The sequence below is a fragment of the Trachinotus anak genome, unplaced genomic scaffold (genome assembly GCF_046630095.1).
Source record: "Trachinotus anak isolate AG129_WGS33_773 ecotype Australia unplaced genomic scaffold, CSIRO_AGI_Tana_v1 ptg000023l, whole genome shotgun sequence".
In the NCBI taxonomy this organism is placed as follows: domain Eukaryota; kingdom Metazoa; phylum Chordata; class Actinopteri; order Carangiformes; family Carangidae; genus Trachinotus; species Trachinotus anak.
In genome coordinates, this window is record NW_027273874.1 from 1,442,235 (window position 1) to 1,464,593 (window position 22,359).

Consider the following 22,359-nt stretch of genomic DNA (forward strand, 5'->3'; position numbering starts at 1 on the left):
AACCTCCGTTATCAGCCTAACATAAACAAGTGGCACATCTTAACTGATTTTTATTTACATCTGTGGTTATCTACCTCATATTAATGACCACCTGGGGTTCATAAGTTACCTGCATTTATATTTAGCTTTTCACCAGTATCTTTAAGCTTGACTTTAATACGGGCCTGACTTCCTGTCTTGACCTAGAAACCTGCGTCGAGCTTGACACAGCTTAACCTGACCTGCCTCTTCACAGTTACCATGGTTGATCATATGACTTGGATGCGATTAGAGTGAAATCACCCCTTAACACTTGCTCTCCACTTAACAAAACCAGGCTTCAGCCCAAAAAGAGGAAAAAGAGGAAGACAATCACATTGTATGAAATATACAGTATGTTATATTTTAATTCAGTTTTACCTCTTTCTGCATTCATTTTTTTTTTTTTTCAGGAAAATATATTATTGGCAAGAATCCCACTCTGTAAAGGATATGAAATGAATGAATGTGTTATTTTTCTGCAGTACAAAGAGGGCTGTTTTGCGTGAGATGATAGGCAAATTACTTCACCTGAAGATTATACAAAACTGAAAAACCAGTTTGAGTGTTTACTGATGCACACACAAGTAAGTTTATCCTTGATGGGGGTCAAAAACAATGTCCTGCGTTTGAAACTCATTTGGTGCTGTTTCATGAATACGTTACAAACTGTAACATAAAAGTGTGAGCAAATGGGTTAAAAGCTTTATATGATTGTTTTTGATTAATTGAGTTAATTTAAAAAAGCAAGTGGCACTGATGAATGACTTTTCTGACATTCCTGTTGAAATAAAGTGGATATGAGCATTAGGCGTATATATAAATGTATGCATGTGTATGTGTGGGAGCTTGTTGTAATGTATAAACATTTTCCCATGACTGTCTATGTGTGAGTGTGAAGGCGTGAGGGTTTTCAGACACACTCTTTTGGAAAGAAAAATACTCAGAGTATCACTTGAAAAACACTGGAGACGTTTTCCGCTCCGGCTGCGGCTGACAGGGTGGTGGAAAATATTCAAGGGAAGACACAAAAAACATGACAACAACGTGACACATCAGATGCAAAATAGAGATTTTTTAAAGATACAGGACAGTGGGGCTGCATAAATGCCTCCCATCTGTGTTTTCACTCCACTGCTTCCTCTTTTTTTTTTTTTTTTTTTTTTTCCAATATTTTTCGTTTTGCTCCTGTGAAAAAAGAGAAGAGTGAAACTGACATGGCTGAAAAAGAACTGTAAAAAGTTCAATACTACTGTCTGTAAAAAATACACTGTTAGCTTAGTTTAGCCTAAAGATCGTCAACACATAACCTCCTGTGAAATCATCAACTGCTTGTTGTTCCTTTAAGTGTAGCTTAGCTTAGCTTAGCATTAAGGCCGGAAACAAGAGGAACAGCTCACTGAATATGCACCACCAAACCAAGAAACAGTCCAGCACATAACCTAAACTTAAACCACAAGTTATCGTGTTTGCACTTCAGTTTTTGCATGTCGATTAATAAATGTTCTTAAATTTCATTATCTTCAATCTTATGTCAAAAGCTGGGGCCCAAAGTTTGCCTCTCTCTGCTGTTGGTCACATGATATGACTGAAAGCTCCAGAGCAGCTACTAAATGGTGAGATTGTTTTCTCAGCTGCTGTTTCCACGGTCAAGAATGTACTTTGAACTTTTAATAAGGTTTTATAATGAAAACAAAAACAAAGATCAATCATGGATTCTGAAAAACGTTGACCTTGTTGTGTTGAACCTTCCTCCTACTAAAACAACAAGGAATAATCTGAAACTCTATCTTGGGCGTGCATGACCTCAAACTAAATCTTACTGTTTGTCACTTCTGTAATGTTAAAAAGCTATTCATACCAAAAGCAATAACTTTGATCCGTTGGCAAACATTGCTGAATATCCTCATTGTTGGGCGTCAGCAGTGACGTGTCAGTCGTCAGAAAAATAAATGGACTTTGGTAGGTATGAAGTCATAGCTGCAGAGGTATTTGCCTTTAAAACTCTCTCTAAAATCAAAAAAGAAAGGAGAACAATTACCCATACACAGGATTTGATTCACTGTAAGAATTCAAACTGAAGTCTGTGGGTACAGAAGCTTTTAACTCCTTCGTTAATTGTCTGTTCAGATAAAAAAAAAAAAAAAAACACATCAGCACACAGTGGATGCTCTAGTCTTTATCACCTATCACAGGCAAACAGGTTTCCTAACATCTCCAATTTCCTACTGTTCACCTGAAATCAAAATAGAGCAACAGACTCTGAGAAGAGAGCCTTCACATATCAGTGTCTCTCCTCCCAGCATGCTTCAGAAGAATTAGGTCAGGGCTTGTTGGTAGTTATCTTTTCTAACCGGGTTGTAGTGTCGAGGCAATGGGGAAACGTGAGGGAAGAATACAAGATAATGAGGATGAAATGATGGTTGTTCTTTAGCTGTTGTGTTTCAGTGATAGGATTTGTTATAACTCAACTCTGAGATAAAGAATGGCACTTTGCCATGCGCGAGCTTCGTCCTTGAGCGGCCTAAAATTGGTGTCTTCCCAGCGCAAACACGCCATGTTTGATGAATATCTGGGTTTCAGTTTGTCTAACGCAGACGACTCAGAGATACTTGGAGTATTTTTTGAATTTGTAGTCTGCAGGTTTCTCCTTCTATTTAAATTTCAGCTGCCAGTAATGTTAAAGTGTTTAAGTCGTAGCTGGTTTATCTGGCCTGCCAGTGAAAAAGAGAGAGAGAGAGACGGGGAAAGGGGGTGGGGAGAGATATGGGTGACTCATAGGCTTCCCCATCACTGAAAATACAGGTTACAGTTGGAAAAAAAAATACACGGATGACAAAGGGAGGGCCCTGGCTTATAGAGTAAATGCCACTGACAGGCTATTTTTGCGCTGTGTAAATAAGAGGCAATGTCATACTGTACCTACTGTAGAACACACACACACACACACACACTCACACACACTGGATGACCTATGGAGACCTCCTGCTCAACAAACAAGTGGTGTAATTATATGCCTGTGTGGCGCTGCAGGTGGAATGTGCTAGCGATAGTCAAGCCCTTGTTGTCATAAGGACTGGAAGCAGCCCCAATAGCCAACAGACATGAGCTCACCATCATTACAATGAGAGGCGTGGCCAAGCCCGTCACCACTGTGGACCTGATGTTGCCGTGGAGACAGGACACACACACACACACACACTGACAAATACACACACATATAACCAAACAGATTGGCTTAGAGTGATACCGCTGGGAAATTAAAATGGTAGCCCAAAGCAACAGGATTTTATTGGCCAATCACAGCTTGATCTTGGATGTGTTTACCTTGCAAGTTTGTGTGTGTCAGCATGTGTGAGTGTGCGTGTGTGTGTGTGTTTGTTTGGTGCACGGCACTGTACAGGTGCGCTGCACATGCATCGCCTAATTATACTGACAATGTCAGCCAGTGTTGGTGAAATATTCACCACGCTTGTCTGGCATTCGGCATCAAGCACAGAAGAGCAATTACTGGCCTATCAAATCATTTTACAGCTCTGTTCTCTCTCTCTGTTTGTGTGTGAGTTTTAGGCTGTCAGCACTGTCAGTGTTTTCTGTCCCTGGGACAAAAATAAACGTGAATTACCTGTTTCACAGCATGCACCTTAACTTATTGCTACTGATACTTCAGGACTGAGTTAATTGTAGACAATTAGACCAGAGCTTAGTCACATCAGTCTTTGTCTTCTCTGAAATCAAAGGCTGTAAATAAAAACACATTCATGTCTAAAAGCAGACACTTGATTGCAATGTCTTGTAGCAACCTCTAATTACAGTGAAAAGCTTGAGGCGGAGGAGTGGAGGCAAAAAGTGAACCATTTTATTACATTAAAATGTTTCATACAAACAATGCATACACACTAGATTCATATTGCTTCAGACATAAGTTTCTTTTCTGCTGAATTCCAGTTAAACAACTCTGTAACAAAATGTAAGTACAACATTTATGAAAATATAAATCTCTAAACAGGTAAATCAGTCCTGACAATACAAAGAATACCATAGAAACATTCATTACCAGTATGCCAACTATGAGTTGCAAACATGTAAGTTATTAAAAGTCATTCAAGTTACTTAACATACAATAATACCATTTACTGGCTTCCATATGGACACATTCAAATATACTCTTAAACTGGCATTCCAATATATTTCATAAGAGGACTCTTTTTTAAACTTTTTAGCAAAGATAGCACATTTTCTCTATCATAAACATAATCACGGTAGAACACTGAAACAATTTGGTAACAATATAATTACAGTACAAGCCTCAAAAACAAATGAGACAGTCAACAAAATGAAACAAACTATAATTTGGACTTTGGCAATCACAGGATTTTTTTTTCAATTTAGAAACTTGTAGGGAATAAAAGTATTTTAAAGCTTGATGCTGCTACCCGGTTTTGAAATTATCCAAGGGCCATAATCTCAAAAGTTCAAAACTAGTAAACATACAATAATATGGAATAGCCCTTAAAAAGTATATGTCAAAGTGTAAGTGTGTGGGTTTTGTTTCAATCATGCCTGGCAGATGATTGGTCTCATCAGAGCTCAAAATTGCAGAACACAAATTCAGTTTTGGGTTATTACAGACATGCTTTTATAAAAGCTATCATGGCACCTGCAAGTTACAACCTCATAGACTCTCAAATATTCTTTTAGATTGTCAGCAAACCAGATCTTAAACAACTTTAACATTATATCAGCCATAATTTATGGGCCCACATATAGTAAAGGTCAAAAAGATTTATAGCCTGTAAATAATATGTTAATAGTTTCAAATTCCTGTGTAAATCTGCAACAACAGTCTGTATGAAAAATCAAGTTTTCAAGACCAAAAAAAAGGAGAATGTCTAAATAAAATTTGGCAAAATGATATCAATGGTGAGGTTATGCATATAATTAGAGAAAATGAGTACTTGTGTGGACATCTGAGTACAGATTTACTCATTTAAAGACTTTTTTTGTTTTGTTTTCTGTCTTTACTGGACAGTTGATAGTGAATAGGCAGACAGGAAACAGGGCGGGGATATGACATGCAACAAAGTTACCAGACCAGAATCGAACTGTGTATGTTGTGGTTATGTGGCATGCACTGGAACAATGTATCTACCAAGGCGCTCGTTGAGGACAGATTTAAAGCAGAAGGCACGCAATAATTATTAAAAAAAAGACTAATTTATAGGGCACATTTTGGCCCTGATTTTGGTTGTAAAAAGCAGGGCTTCAATTTGTCTGTGTAACTTAATGTGTGTTCATCTGTAATTTCAGTGACACACAGTTTTCTGCTTTTATTGTGCACTCAGGTGTTCACAAAAGCAGTTGTTCTTAGTTTAGCCTCACTGTTTATATTATTTGTTTGACATTCTCAAAATTTTCCAATAAATTTTTCTGAAGCATTCACAACCATGAAGTTTCCATGAAAAGTTTTTTTTCACAAGTTTACAAAAGTTGACATAAAACCACAGGTTTTGATTTTTTTTTTCAGAGCATCACTTTCCAAGCACTAAATCTTATTGACCCTTATTTGATCCCATAGTTTTCCAATTTGCCCATCTCTGCAGTTAGTTGTTAAGATGATGACATCTTTGTATTGATACCAGGCATATAGAGAGACTAGCATTTCAGTGAGTCAGCTGTAGCCTGCAAGGACCTGGATGGCCTTGTGTATTTTTCTAGGCAATTCCAACACCTGTTTAAGACAAATCTAGATCACTTTAAACAATTTATACAATGTTTTATATGAATAAATCTAACAATTTCTCACAAACCACTCATAAAGTGCTTCCACCTACTGTCTAAACCTCTAAATATATTCACAGAGCCAAGTTGTTTCAGTGAGACATTGGGCTAATCACTCCATCCTTTTCTACTGAAACATTTGAACAAACTCCACTAAACCTAAAGCAAGTACACTGGTTAAGGCGTGAATGTGTATGGTGCTATGCTACACTGTATGCTCAATAGTGGTGTTTCCCTTAAAACGAACAGCACAAAAATTGATGGAACCGCAGATAAAGTCACATCAAATTTACGTAAACTGTTCCAAAAATTTTCTACAACTATCATTACAAAGAGCAATGCCATCAATCTCTCATGTTGTTGACTGGATATCAGTACACTGATCGTCTAGATTTAACGTCAATGCAAGTATTATGTAACTGTGTGTATACTGTGTTTACAAATTCCCTGCATTTTCATAAATCTTGTAATCTGCACATAAAGAACATTTTAAATTCCAGGCACTCACTTTGATTGCATTAAGCACAACATAACATTTTTAAGGAGTTGCACAAATTGCAGCAGCCAAAAAGAGATATGTACATATGTTCATAGTTCTTCCATTTTGTACAGTACCAACTGATGTAAATACAAACATAAATATACTTTTTTAAGAACAACATTATGGTTTAATGTGCACAATGTAAATAAAGACAGTGTACAATGAAAGTGGCTAAGATCACTGGAATGGCTCTGAAAATATTGACCAAGACATTTGAATAATAACTTTGTTCTTCAAATGCAAAAGGACACATAATGGCAAACTAATAACTCACAGAATTTACATTTTTTTCTTTTTTTCAAAAACAAAGTATTCTTCTAACAGTCTTCATGTGTAAAACAAACGGAAACTGTATCATAAATTGGAAGTAAGTAATACATAATTTGAGTGCAGCGTTAAAACGGTCGGCCCATTATCTACCCAGAGGGCTGACATCTGCAGCTGAATCACGTGGCTGTAAACAAGAATCAACTGCAACCCCAGAGATTCTAAACTTTGTCATCTATCTCCACCCTTCTGTCCTAACTCCACCTACTTTTTTGTTCTTCACCTATCACTGCAGCAGCTCAGTCTTTTTTGTAGGCGTGGTTGACTCACCTTCACCGGAGTCAGAGACGTTGATGGGGCTGTCCCTGGAGAAGACCTCTGTCGACTCCCTCCAAATGCAGTCGGCGACGGTCTTAAAGGAATGGTTGCCACATTTGGGCCGCACCTTCTGCGAGGCATTGTTGACAATCTGTCGGCTGTTGGAGGTGGCAATCTTTATCTTGAGGGCAGCATCCACACGGTCCACCACTGTGTAAGTGCCGATGCTGCCGTCTTCAAAGCCAATGATGATGTTTAGTGCTCTCTGGGAGAGAGACAGGAAGGTGGGAGTCTTGTAAAGCGAGCATGTACCTATGCTCTTACCATCAGCAAGGCGCATCACTATAAGATTGGACACAACACCGGCATCGTCATCTTCATCACAGTTACGGAAACAGACGTACACTAGATAACGTCCATCTCTAGATAATTTTTGACGCCAGATTATACCAGCAGCATGGACGAGCCTCAGCTTCCCACTGTGAAGGTCCAGGACGTTAATATTTTCATCACCCTTGGAAACAATTCCCAGTTTCCCATTGGGTGAGATCTGGAAGTCCTCTAGATTTTTGAGGAAGTTGGTTGGCAGCTGGACTCGCCTGCACACTGACTCATCTGCCACACTCCAGATGAAGACAGTCTCTGTGGATGTGATGAACACCACACAGTCGGGGCAGTCAGGAATGAGCTTGAAGTTGATGATGGTAATACCATCATCACAGACAAACTTCTTGGATACGCTGCCCGACCACAGACTTACAGCGAGGAGCTTGTTTTTGGAGGTTCCCACAAGGAATGTGTTTGCTGTGGTGATCAGTGCATTTTGGAGGGTGACTAAAATGTTGCACACTTTGTGCCCAGTTGCGAGCCTCCAGACTCTGGAAGCGTTCTGCTCACAGAGAGACACCACAAACTGGTCATTGTGGGTGATTAGCAGCTGTGATATTCTCTGTCCATTGATGCGGAAGATGTTTTCTCCAGTGGTGGTTTGCCAAATGTACTGGCTGGACTTGTCATCTGAAGTCACCATGAGATCCCCTGAGGAGGTTAGGACACAGTTCTCCACTATACCCTCGTGCTTGAAGACCGTCTCAATGAAGCCAGTGCTGAAGTTCCACTTGTGGACAGCTTCTGAACCGTCCATGGTAAACACATAATCCTCTCTGCCAGACAGAAGCAAGCTCTGGATCTTCTTGCCTGTTTTGTCGATATTAGACATGGCGGTGATTATATCAATGTCCCAAACTGACAGCACTCCACTGCTTGCTACAGAAAGCAGCAGGTTGTGATGGACTGATTTAATGAGTTTGACAATAGCCCCTGAGATCTCAATGAGGCTAGCCATGCATTGTCCACTGTCCCTCCTCCAGACAAAGATGGAAGAGGTGTTCTCCATGGAGGCCACGATGCTCTGTCCATTCTTGGAGAGAACGGCAGCAACAAAGCGTTCACTACGTTTGGCTTTGAACTTTTCTACCATTTTCCATACTTTTGTGTCCAGTACTTCAATACTTCTGGCTTTGCAAATCAGAATGGAGCGCTGGTCCTCTGATAACTCAATCCCAACCACTTCACTATCATCCCCTCTACAGTCATAATCCTCCATTAGCCTTGGGTTGGTGATCTCTTTGGTGTTCCATACTGACAAACTGCCTTCATTGTCAATCATCACCATTTGGTTAAGGGTGTCCAGCACGAGGATGGACTTGACGAACCCCCCAGAAAACTCAGAGGTCACAGTGGCCAACTTGTCCCCATTTCCCAGATGAAAGACGGATGCAGTATTGAGGTACTGGCCACAGAAGGCATACATTCCATCTGGAGAGCACTGCACGCAAGTCACCTCGTACCAGCAATGGAACTGGTAGAGAGGCCATCCATAGAGTAGGTCAATGACGTTGACGTCTTTACTAGCCTCAAGCCAAGCCAAAGCATGATGGGTGGACAAAGTAAAACCATTGATGAAGGCCACCCCACCAGTGACGCCACCATGCTTAGACCCCTTGATTTCAACCTCAGATAAAAGGCAGGACTTGTGATTATCGTAGATAAGCAGCGTGTTTTTGGTTGTGGCCACGACCAGATACTTTTCATCAGTGGTTAGCCTGATTCCCAGCACAACGGATCTGGCTGTGTCAATCTGTCGCAGTAGTTGTCTGCTCTCTACATCCCAGGTACTGACAGACCCATCTTCGAGGGCTACAAGAACTATGTTCGGTGCTAGAGTGGGTAAGATCTCCACAATCTGCATGTAGCTAGAGCACAGAGGAAGCCTCTCTGGACTGTAGGTGACATCCATAGAGGAGTGGAGAGGCACTATGGAGCAGTACTTTGGACCATCTTTGTCACACTCCAGGAGTAGGTGTCTGAGCTTGGGGAGGGAGGTGACAACTGGCAGAAGCCGTTGCTGCAGTTCTGCAGACAGTGAGGCTGGATTCTTCAACACTTTTAGCTTGATGCTACGCAGAGTAGTAGCCAGGAACTTCAGTTCTTTTTCTTGGCTGTAGCTATAAGCTAGGTCAATGTCAGTTAAAGCCTTTTCAAACTGGCCAATCTTGATCATTGTGTAGAGCCAGCTGAAGTTCATGATAACACCAAACATGAGGTCATCAGTGCGACCACTCCTGGTAAGGTGATACACCAGCTCTGTCATCTTTCTGTGGTTGACAAAGAAAATGTCAGGCTCTAAAAGGTTGCACTGGAATACCCAAGGCTGCTCGGGAGTCTGCCTGTCATAGGAGTACTTGTCAGAAGATGTTTTTTCATGTGACTGTTGATGGTGGGGGTTTTTGTGATGAGATATGTTGAGGGAAGTGAAATGATTGTTATCGTAAGTAAAGATCTTCTTCCTGCCACCTGACCATGCCCCCAGGAAGTACTCAGCTAGGAGGCTGTGCATTTGATGGACATCCTCTTCATTGCTGAGATACAGCTTCTGAGCAATTAGATGCAGGTGTCTGTTGGCCCAGACCATCAGGGTTACGTTGCGTACCTGACGTTCCACCAGATATCCCTCCAGCTCCTCTTTGAGCCTCGCAACCAAGTCATAAGAGATCCTCAAAGGGTTTTTGAGGTAAGTTGCCACAATAACATCCCCAAGCACTATGTTATCCAGGGACAAAATATCTTCTAGCTCGACCTCAGTTAATCCAGCCTTTGCCATGGTGATGTACCCTAAGGCTCTGAAGACAAATCGTTGACCCAACTTGTTTTCCACTGAGTAGAAGAGCTGCTCTATGCTTTCATGCACTGTGGAGCACAGGGACCTGTCATCCACATCTTTGTGAGACCTCCAGTGAACTACCTCTCTGTAGATGAGGTTGACAAACATAGGTAATGTACACTTGGCAAGTGCCTCATTGACATAGATCTGTTGGCCTGAGGTGACTTTCCTCTTCACCCCCAGCAACTGCTGCTTTAATGTTTGGCTGCAGATCTTGCGGTCCCTCTGAATTAATTCCACATAATACCCTTCATCATGGATGAGGTGTCGGAGCTTCTGCAGGATGCCATGTTTATTGGGCAATGTTGAGACTATAATGCGGACCGTCCGAGGCAAGTGTACGGGGAGCCACCACAGCTTGCGAGCCTCATCAGCATCTGAAAGCTGCTCCAGGGCATCCAGGACGATGACCAAGGGCCTGTCGAATGAGGATTCCCCTAGAAGATTGATCAGGAGCTCCCTCATCTTCTGGATCTTGTTAGGCAAAAAGTCAATCAGGCAGCGGTAGTTTATTGCAATCTGTTCACAAATGCTTTGGAGGAGGGTGCGCAGGTCTGTGGAGAGCAGGCTGGAGCCAATAAAACGGACAATGACCACTGGATCGGTTTCAGGGCCCATCTCCTTCTGCAGCCATGTGTAGGCCTGAAAAACAGAATTCAGGGTGGTTGTTAGGATAAATAATATATAGAATTATATATTTTTATGAATGACCGTGCAAATACTCCATATATTATATATGATGATTATGCAGAAATCTAAAATGTAACCCAAATCTGTAGAATGCTTGTTATAAATTCTGAAAAATCTTGAAATGAACAACTCATAAATTAAATTACTTTTATTCTGCTAGGTCTAGTTAAAGAAAAAGCAAAACAACTGGTATAATCAAGCTCTACAGTGAGGGCAGACAGATCAAATTAATTGATATTCCAACAGTATGAGGCAGAGCTCATTAGCACAGCACAGAGGAGAGGTTTAATAAATTTTTACCTTATCTGTACTGCACCAAGTCTCTAACTTTTTTACACAGAAAAATGTATCAAACTCAGTAATGTTCATTTTAATGTCCTCAAACCCATCTAAAGTCATTAATACATATATTTTAATTCATATATGAATAATCTTATCATTGTGGGAAATATGCTATGAATGAGAACTACTCCAATTTTGAGACTTCATTGATATTATAATTTCATTCATGAATTCATTAACTGGCTCAGCTGAGATTTCGGGAGACATTAAGATGTTATTTGACACTTTTAGGGCAACAGTGATGACGCCTGCTCCACATTTAGCTGTGAGTACGTGTGAGAGGGAGGGAGAAAAACAAAGTGTGTCAGTAGAGTATTTACAATCTGAAATATGTTTTTGTGTGTGACTGAATTTCTAAATCAAAATAAAATATTAAAGACTATAAGGTTGTGCAAAAAATTTATACAATCTTTTTGTCAGCCTGCTTGATATTCACAGATTACATTTTCTATAAATAATGACTGTTTATGAAAAAGCCACAGTAAAAAAGAATGCAACTATAATGTCACAAGTTGCATATGTTACATTGAATACAATGTGACTGCAGAACAGGAAGGCAAGATCATAGAGATGCAAAGTGGCAAATGCAAAAAAGTATGTCTGTATGTCTGTATGTCTATGCACAAGCCGATTTCCCACTATTACAATAAACCATAAATGAAAGTCTATGCAACTTTAATTAATCTGCCTTACGTACAGTAAATACCAGCCATTATCATGTGCCTGAAATTCAGCAGTCTCTGAAGACTCATGACTGCGTTGGCAGTATTCTCCACCGTGTCAAAGCAGCCATTGTGCTGTTAGGAACCCTTTACATTCTGTTGTATATTATGCTATAATAGCCTCCTTAACAACAAATGTAATTCATCATTTCTTACACTGAATTCTTATTCTGCAACTGTGTATGGGTTGCCTTTTTCACATCCTCAACTGCCTGTTATCATCATGAGACTCTATTGAAGCCTTAGGCTACTGGTCTAACATGCTAAAGTGAGAAGATAAAGGTCCAAATAAAATATCTGGCTTATTACCTTTCACAGTATCCTTTATTTTGCCACTGTTCTACATTCAGCTAACTCATTAAAGTGTATGTTTGCGCAGTTATACGCATGTACAGGCATGTGTATTGTTCATACATTTGGATCCAGGTTTTAGAGCTCACTACATCTCACAACTCTGAGACACTTTGACCTGGTTTCCATTTTCCTCAGTGGCCTGCCTTAAATTATATGTCAAACACAATATATATATATTCAGTGTGTTACATTTTCTAGACCCACTCTGTTTGTAAATTGCCTTGAGATAACTTCTGGTGTGATTTGCTGCTATAGAAATAAAAATTTACTTGACTTCTACCATGGTCTTTTTATCTTCATTACTAACCCCACTTTTCCCTTTGTCCACTAAAAAGAAACAAAAAAGTTCAGCATACACCTCTGTTGCTTGACATAACAGCAGGCAATTATAGTCTTATTTTTATTTACTGCCTGCATGCACAATGTCTTTCAGTCCAATCCAGACTTTACACACACATGCTCAAAAAAGCTCTTTAATCTGGCATCAGTATGTAGCAGCACAGATATCAACTCTTTGGAATAACCAGTTATATTAATATTGTTTTGAATTGCCATTGCTTTCCAGAAGGTCTTCTTTTTATTTCATTAATTTAGCATGTGATTTTGCTAACTGTTGATTTGGCCTTTATCTTAAATCATCCAGCTTTAACCCACAGGTCATTACTATGTGCACAAGTTATAGATATCTGGATTTGCACACTTTACCTTTTGATTAGACTTATTATTTGTACATTATGCAACTGGCTCTCCTTTGATATAAACACTAGAAACAAACAAAGGACATGACATTTCCTGTGTTACTGTGTGTACAGCAGGAAATGGCTGCTATGATCGAAAGATTAATAAAGATACATTTTTAATTTATGAATTTATTTCGGTCTGTGTTGCATTCTCACTACAAACAAACCACAGGAAGACAGAGACAGAATCAGTGTGGTCTGAGCTCCAAAGTAAAGACATAAATGCTTCATGGGTGTGAATCACACTCTATGGACTTTAGATGGCCCACAGGACACCTCTTTCCTCTGATCGTGTCCCTCTCTCCTTCAAACACCAAGGCCACACAGGGTTTTTTTTATAGTAAAAACTGCAACTGTTTTACTAAACTTGGATCAGCATCAATCACCTGAGTTAAACTGCATCTTTATGGCTGTGAAAGCAGATTAAAACAACGGCAGACATGGCAGAAATCAAAACAGATGACATGCACTACAGTTATGTGATAAATCAGTAATCTTTATCTGTGTGGGCAATAATTGTTTTGAAATACTTTATTATTTCATAAGTCAACTGTTAATTGCAATCATTTGAATTTATCATTTATTTTTTAGTCATAACAGGCTTTTTCAACTTTATTCTGACTGGATAAAGCTGATATTTACCTTTCTGTGAATTTCTCAAACCTTTTTTTTTTAAGATTTCAGAAAGCAGATTTTTCTCTTTTCTATTTACAAAACCTCCCTTTCACAGTGTGGCTGGCAGCATGTTACAAGGAGGCTTTTGAAACATCCACCTGCTATTGAAAACATGAAAGAACTAAAGTTATTCCACAGAAATCAAGACAGACACTAAGAAAGCAGCAACGCTGCTGTGATAGGAACTAAAAAAAACACGTTGGTGTTGAACTGAAATGAAAACTATTTGTAGCAGTACAGCTGAAATGACGGATGGAAATGATGGTTTATTGGGTGATTTTCCATTTCATCCATTAATGTCATAAAACATGTTGTTCTGCCTGTTTTGTTAGTGTTTTTGTACCTTGTAATATTTCATTAAACTACTACACACTGAACTTGGATGTTATGAATGGCTCTGACAATAAATAAGAGTATTAATGTGACATTTCTTACAAAGGTGGACAGGAGGGGTGAATATGTGGACGTCTGCTGTGTGATCTTGGCTACGGTGTGATCCTAATGTAGGTGGACAACCAGATGGCACACACAACGCCACAGAGCGAACACAGAGTATGTTACATGTGCACAAACATAAAGCTACCTATACACACACGCAAACATTAAGAAGCAAATGTACACAGACTTTGCAGAGATCACTACAGATGTTCACATCAAAATGTTTGAAATAACGTGAAAAAAGTCAGATACAGATGTGGACACACAAACACACACACACACTTGCATGGCTTCGCAGGAAATTAGAGACATGTGCGTGGCAATGGGCCGTCTCATGGCGGACACACAGATGGTCAAGCAAGCGTTTAATGGGAAAGAGATGAACAGTTGCACGCCCCCTCATACTCTGTTGTACAAAGACGGACACATGCTCTGATCAGACAGACAGACGAGCGCAGGCGTGAACACACAGCGAGAGACGGCCAACGTGAGGGAGAAAGAGGGGTTGGGTGGGGGTTACTCAGAAGCAGAAAGATAACACACAGTCTCTCACTTGTGTCTCACCTGTTTGGCCACCTCAGACAGCAGCAGTGTCTTTCCAGTGCAGGGTCCGCCGTACACCACCAGAGGGCTCATTCTGCTCCCCTTGGACGGCAAGAGGTACTCCTGCATGTAATCCAACGACTCGGTCTTGTACTCGTAGAGCGCTGCGTAGGTTTTACAGAGAGACAGGTGCTGCAGGATCTCGTCGTACAGCGGGTCGGTCTCTGTGTCAAAGTTCTGCTGGACTGTGGCCTGGATGATATCCACCATGTCCTCGTAGAACTGCTTGCACAGACCCTCCACGTAGTGGCTCTCCACCTCTTGGGAGTAACCCAGCTTCATGTCGCAGTGAGTGACAGAAGAGTAGACGCGGAGGTTGGAGGCAGCGACGACCGTTGGGATGAATTCGTCCCGCACCTTCAGAAGGCGTTCGTAGGATTCCTGGTTGCGCATGATGCGGTCGGCGCTCACCACGATATCCATGTACCGGGCCATGTCAGGGAGTTTGGCGAAGCGGTCGAAATTGGAGATCTTGCGAATGTAGCAGACACATTTCCTGAGAAAGGCAGGAGTTTGTTTCCCAAGGGCAAAGTCTAATTCATCCTCCAAGGCTGCAGGTAGAAAAGAACACAACTTTGTCATATTTTAGGTATAAAAAACATGACTTTTCATTCTCAATAGCCTAATTGTATAATTTTCTAAGCAGCTGATAAAGGCCACTGCTGGACTGTAATGTACAACCTGCAAAGATAAAAGTCAGATGCAGGATTTAGATTTCATTCAGGAGCAAAGCTGAACAGATTTTAGAAGCCTTTACCCTCCGATTAGCTAGATTTCTCTTGAGCCTTATTTAAGAAGAAACAAAGTTGATAAAATCACATAAGCCAGCACCACTGAACTGTATCACAGGCTCCCCACAAAGAGCCGGCTGACTGATATTCTGCCAGCATCTCCTGCGTAGTTTTGGTAACCTGCTAATTAAGTGGGAGAGGGAAAAAAAAAGTGTCAAAAGTGTGAAAGGAAAGGAAAGTTGGGAAGTTCCAAGCGACGGCACAACTTCCTCTACACAGTACGACCAAGCACCGCTTAAAGCCCAGTGTGCTCAATTAAAGTGCATAAAACCTGCAGCTTCCTGACACAAATGCAGTGCTTCCTCTTCATGTGAAATTATAAAAGTTGAACGACAATGACCAAAACACATTTTTATTACTCTTTATTTGTTCTGTGTAAATGGCTACAAGCTGTGCCTAGTCCATAAAACAAACACTTGTCATCAGATCCTGAAAGCATATTGCTCAGTTCATTTCCCACAATGTCAGACTGAGAAAAGGAGATGTCTTGAAAGATTAGTTCAGTGCTGTCCAAACAATTCAGTAATAACTGGGTGATTCCCAAATGGAAAGTCTGTTACAGACAAGAGCTGATATACGGCATATTGGATCAGCCTTGGACAGGGGAAAATAAACAGTGGGAGGTAACGATCAAATGTCAGAGAGTTGAACCTCTACCTTTAGTTGAGCAGAGGTATGATAAAAGTGAGAATAACTGTTTTGTTTTGATTGTGGCTTCTGTTTTGTTGTTTGATTTGAACAGAGCTCACAAAGGCCACTTCAAGTGAAAAATAATTAGCACCTTTCAAGAACCACATTCATGGCCAAATTGTGGTTTTGTGAGTATTACTACATACAGCAGGGTTACTCAGTAATTAGCCTGATGATCACTGAAAATATTGCATAATATTAAAAAAACGTAGTGAAAAGTAATGAATAAAAAATGATGTTTATAAAGAATGTTTCTGTATTTTCCTGAAACTGTAACGTGCTGCTTGGATTAGTCACCTTGAGCTGAACGGACAACGTGATCGATCACTCACTGTCATCTGCTTGGCTGACAGATCCTGATTGCATCTCATCTCTTGTTATCAATTTCATAAGTAGATGACAGTCCAAACAAGAGCCTCACTCATTAAAATGACGGCCTTGTCATTTTTTCCACTTAAAGTGGAAATGTTACATCAATTAATCAATTACTTGTTTATCAAACAAATAAAGTCAAATAATTATTTTTTAATGTAAAAATCAAAAACCAAATAGAAACCCAAAAATGCAGAAATTAGCTGCACAACAGAGTAAGTTTCAGCTGGAAAATAATTAATTATGATGTGAAATGAAACTGTGAAGAAAAAGGAGACTTGAAACTGACCAGAGCAGAGGAATTTCTTGGCCTGAGCGCTCTTCATGGTCCCCTTCTCCTGAAGCTGCAGCACCGCCGTTCGGAAGATCTTCTTGATCTCCTCCGACACATTCCTCCAGGCCTTGTCGTTCTTGGTCTTGGCTGCGCTGCTTGACTCCATCTAAGCAGGACAGAGGGCGGGGAGAGGACAGTCTGACTTTACAGTAGGACAGAGGACACCCAGCATGTACAGAGGGAGTCCTACCGTTCTTGTTTTTGTGCTGTGCAGACATAAACAGTAACAAAAGAGATGTTGTTCTGTGTGTGATGTAAGAAACACTCATTTAGACTGAGTGCTTATGCTGACCCCTCACCAGAGGATATTTGGGCAGATTCTGGGTCTGATTTGCCCCTCCTGACAATTGCGGGGGCTGAACTGATCATCTGCCCAAATTAACCTGCAGTGTGACCAGCTGGATGCTAACAATAAAACTTTACTTCCCACTGACCTCCAGCTCTCTCTGTAAAAAGTATAAGCCATGCTGATTCTGTTTCTTCTGGTATTTTCAGAAAATGTGTTTTTTCTCTACACCAGCCAACGTTATATCATTTTTATGACTTAAGTAAAACCCAAGGCGACATTATCATACTCCATATTTTATTATGTCTATAAAGATCTGGACAAGATAGGAAGTTGGAACGCACTAGCTAAACAGCTTCATTTAAAAGTAACTGTGCTGACAGAATTATTGTTAAATGACTTTTATGAGGTCCTTTGCAAGTATACTGAAATGTCTTTTTCCCCTTATTTGGTGAATATTAAAGCTAAAGACTTCTGAGGGGTTCAAGAGCTGCCAGAGTTTAAACAACTTTGCTCAGAAACAAAAAAAACAAAGCTGGTTTTCTTCTCTGTATGTGCGTAGAAAATGTTCTTCTCAAGAAGTAAATTCAGCGCTGTTCAAGCCTCCAGTAAGTGAAGTTATGACTACCATGTGCGTAAAATAACCACCAACAAATCCCTTTTCTGCCGCTGCTGGTGTTTAAAGGTGTCTTATATAGCAGGTCAGTTGGACTTACAGAGTTCTGGTAGTTCTTAAGCATCTGGGCTTTGGGTTTGAGGTAGTATGCGGGTGGCACAGAGTTTTCATCCCTGCAGTACCACTCTTCCAAGATGTGTGTGTCCAGGCCTGCCTCCACAGCTGCATCCAAGATCATCTCAAACTCTGCTGATTCCACTTCCCCCGGCACTCGGATGCTGCCATACTTTTCTCCCACCAGTCCCTGAGGCGGGGAAGGAAGAGGGAAAAAAATAGAAAAGGTATGGGGCAGGGAAGGTGAGAAAGAGAGAGACAGGAAGTGTTTATCATCATTATCTTTCAAACAGTTTTAGGGCTCTATTTTTTGGATCAGTGGTGCAGGGTGAACAGTTGAATCAATGATGCACACAGTGCAGCTTATTTAAGGCAATTTCAGAGCCACAGGCACAATTGTGGTGCAGTTGGGACATCTAGCAGCTAGTCTGTGACATCAGGGATGTACAGTAGCTGCCACCACAGTCTCAACACTGTGGGCACTGCGGTGCATATAACAGCTCTGTCTTGAATGGAAATTACTTTACATATGTACAGTGTACGGCTGAAATAAGAAAATGTTGCACCTCTCTGCCCACGTAGGAACATTCATGTTTGCAGTGAGAGTTGAAAATAAATGTGCGCAAACAAGAAAAAACCTTGTGCTTGTTCCTGCCTGCCGTACGTCACATAAACAGCACAACATAAAGCTTTGTAAAAGACAGGTAAGAGAAATTAAAGCCAAGGGAAGATGAGGAAGGGGTACAGTCATCTAATTTCACAGTTTTGATATGAGGAGTAAGAGAAAAGAAACAGAATAAAATGCTCCTGATTGTGTTTTAAAAAATGCACTGATGTTAAGATAAAAGAAACAAGGAGGAAGAAACCTATTTGCATGATCCCTTTGTGCCCATCAAGTGTTGTTAACCCGTCCTGGTTGATCACCATCACCAAAACACTTCAGGGGCTGAATGTTAATTGTAAATGCCTGATGTTTAAAATAGAAGAGAACAAAGTAGGACTCGCTTTGTGCCCTTTGAGTCTTTGACAGCCACTTAAGCAAATGTGTTCATCCCTCTGTCTCACCACCTGCTTACTGCGCAATTTGAAATTGCGAACTTAAAAACGAGTACTGGAAATGTGAATTCCGAAAAAACCCTCTCAAATGTCGTAAAAGGGTAATTTTTTAGACTATTTGACACATGGAAACACTGTGTCACATTCAAGTCATGGCGCTTGCCAGTTCCAACCGAGAGGCAAACTGCTCGAAATCCGTATCATGAGAGGAGAAAACCCATAACATCGCTCAATGGAAACGCAGATCATTCGTAATTGTGTTTTGTCGAAGTTTCTAAAACAAAAAATTGCATCTATTTTGTGTAAACCTGCATTGGAAACCCAGCTACTGACAGCTTAGCTCTTGTCTTGTCTAAACACACACACATTGGCCTTAACATACTTACAAATTAGTTACAAATCTGGCCATTCTGGTTGGTACCACGGACGCACCGGGGTTCAGTACAAATCTCTCCTCATGAATCTTTGTGTTCAGTAAGAAAAAGCAGATTTGTTCTGCTGCTGCACAGCAAATGTTGAATGACACGCTGTTATGTAAAATCCACAGCCTCGGCCAAATTTCCTAATGCTTAGTAATCAGCAGCATTAAGAGAATGAGCAGATTTTCTTTATATATAGAGCAGATGGGGCTGTTTTAAATGAAAAGACATTAATGCATTAATTAAAGGGAGGTGTGTTTACTTGAGAGAATACGACTGTGAAATTTGATTTAAGTGTGCTTCTGTGCTGTAAGAAAAAGGATATTATCATCACAATCGTCGCCTTCATCATCATCACCATCATCATCATCAGTCTTACATACCAAAGCCAACACTGACAATCTCTCGGCACGATCTCATTCCACTATTATTTCTCACTCCACGTGGTGTATCTACTGTAAGTGTTGAGTCCCCCCCCCCACCCCCAGCATCTATGTACATGCCAATTCATTACCATCACAAATGATGAGGGCCATTTCCTGGCACGGTTCGGGATGTGTTTTATCAATCACAGTGGAAGACAATAAGAGCAAAGATAAGAAAAAAAATCACTGGAGACCCTCTACTACATGACCAGCTGATCTTTACTCCATGTGTCGTAATTCACATGCAGCTGAGGCTTCGGGGCGAAAGATGCAGAGCGAGTGAGGGACACGCCAAATGACTGTGAGCTCCGATGAGCAGGAAAACTACGTTTGTATGCTCACGGCAATGACGCTTCAAAGCCACTCCATGTTGGACTCCTCGTTCCCTTGGCATTCGCAGTGGGAACAGATGCAGAGAACAAGCAGAATCAGATGATGGCATGTGGCATGGTCTGCAGGACGGCCTACTCTCAAAACCCACGAATGCCTGTGTTAGATTCATTTATATTCACAGAGTTTTGTGTCCATGTCGCACAAATTTGGTACCAAAGGTTGATTTTACAGCTTCTTTTGGATTAGAAAATAGCTTCTACGTACAGCATCAGTTGTTTTGGAGGAGGAGGTGTCACTTGCAAGGTTAGGTATTGCGTTTTGGATCCTTCATTTTAATGATCATTACATAAGCATTTAGCTAACACACTTTTTCAGTGAAACAGTAGATTAAACATGTGTAACCGGTGCCGAAAAGCAAGAATAGTAGGTTAAGAGATATAGTTCTGCTGGGTAATGAATGAATGAAATCTCAAGAGTTCACAAGAAGCCTAATGAGAAAAGAATTGAAGAGCAAAACAAGAGCTGAGCATATCTACGAGGCAGAAACAATACAAGTAGCAAATAGAGGGAGAAGGTTGGGATTTCCCCTGTGTGTGAAGCTTTGTGCTCTCTTCCTGCCAAAATAAGTAGATAAGTAGGGCAGGTTGCTCGCTATCTTCTCCTGTGATTGATAGGAAAGGTCACAGGCTGGATTTGAGCCTAAAATGTTTCCAGTGACAGGTGCACATTTTTGCTCAGGGTACTTCAAAAGAAATGTTAAATATTTAACTGCTTTAATTTTGACAGTTGACAAGCAGGAGATCTCATTAGGATGACTGTGATCTAGAAGATTTGTGTTTTGTACCCCTACCCTCCAGTTATCAGGCTTGTTGAGAGTTTCATACTTGCGCAGCATGTATGCAGTTCATGGTGATAATGGGCAGCATTACCAATCAAAATTTATATTATTTTTCAAGCCATGTCTTCTTTATTCCAGACAGAAGCAAACGAGGCAGTCCTCTTGCGTTTAACTGGTGGGTGTTGATTTTGTCGACTGTCATTAGCAAATTTCATCAGTTGTTGTTAACGTTTGCTCCATGAGCTCACATACTTATACATATGACAGCGTATGTTTTTCTTTTACAAAACAAAAGGCTTTTGGATGAGGACTAACCAGTGTGTGAACATAATGCCACCTTGAATAATTTAATGGGGTTGGTGGAGTGTAAACTTTCCCAAATCCGACACAGAGCAGGACAGAGCTACTAACATTAGCCTACAGACCCCACAAGATTATATATTATGAAGCAGTGCTAACTTATAACTGAAGGTAGTACGCTAGCTAGTGAGACATGCTAACATAAGCTGCTCACATTAGACCTAACAAATATGCAGTTTAATTTATTGGTAACAATTTTGCTCCTGTGTTTTTTGGTTTTGGCGAAACTCTAAACTCTTTAGATCATCTTAATACAGCACATGGCTATAAAGAAATCCATGCAGTGATTGGACAGTCACTGTTTGAGGGAGGGGCTTAGCGAATGGTAAATTACTGGCTTTTAAGGTTTGCATTTAATGTATTGTCTATAAGTTATTGTATATCCATGACTCACGGTGCTGCAGTGATGTGTCAGTAGAGGATGGAGGCACTAAGCTGGTTTACAGTAATGCAGAGAGAGAAAGAGAGAGAGAGATAGACATATAGTGTGTGTGAGAGAAAGAGGGAGAGAGAGCATGGAGAACAGTCTCTCTCCAAGTTGCTGACAAAGTCTCTGTCAGCTTGCCTTGCAGTGATATAGCAGTGTGTGTGTGTGTGTGTGTGTGTGTGGAGATAAGAGATTAGGATAAAACCAACTGGTGTTTCCCATCAAAATGACAAAATCAGGTGTTCAAATGCTAACACAGACACCAGCACACAGACACATCAGCCTACACACACACACATTCACACCACTTCACCCTTGTGTGTAATCTACTGTCACTTCTGTCACCCACTTGACTTACCAAAGCCAAACTGTAAAAAAATGTCCAAATATTTCCCGGGTGGTTTTAACACCCCTGTCTTAGCCAGAGAGCAGGCCTGGAATGAGGCCATCTAAAGTGGATTACAGCACAGCAGCTGACAAGCTAGAACCTCACTCCTCTGTGTTTGTGTGTTCATGTACAGTCTGTGTGTGTCTCTCTTTTGAGAGAGGACCAAGAGGTTGCAGTAGTTCTTATTACACTTCAGCA

At 40.6% G+C, this 22,359-nt stretch overlaps 1 protein-coding gene across 5 annotated transcripts in view; it reads right to left on the minus strand.

Moving 5' to 3' along the window:
- Positions 1-3,855: 3,855 nt before the first annotated feature.
- Positions 3,856-22,359, minus strand: part of LOC139606835 (NACHT and WD repeat domain-containing protein 2) — a 45,331-nt gene continuing 26,827 nt past the window's right edge. For all 5 annotated transcript variants that reach the window (XM_071459213.1, XM_071459210.1, XM_071459212.1 and 2 more), the window contains 4 exons: positions 17,902-18,105; positions 16,855-17,005; positions 14,674-15,263; positions 3,856-10,790 (listed from right to left, as the gene is read on the minus strand). In XM_071459213.1, the coding sequence (XP_071315314.1) occupies positions 6,894-10,790; positions 14,674-15,263; positions 16,855-17,005; positions 17,902-18,105 (4,842 nt within the window). In that variant the 3' untranslated portion in view covers positions 3,856-6,893. The remainder of the gene's footprint in view (positions 10,791-14,673; positions 15,264-16,854; positions 17,006-17,901; positions 18,106-22,359) is intronic.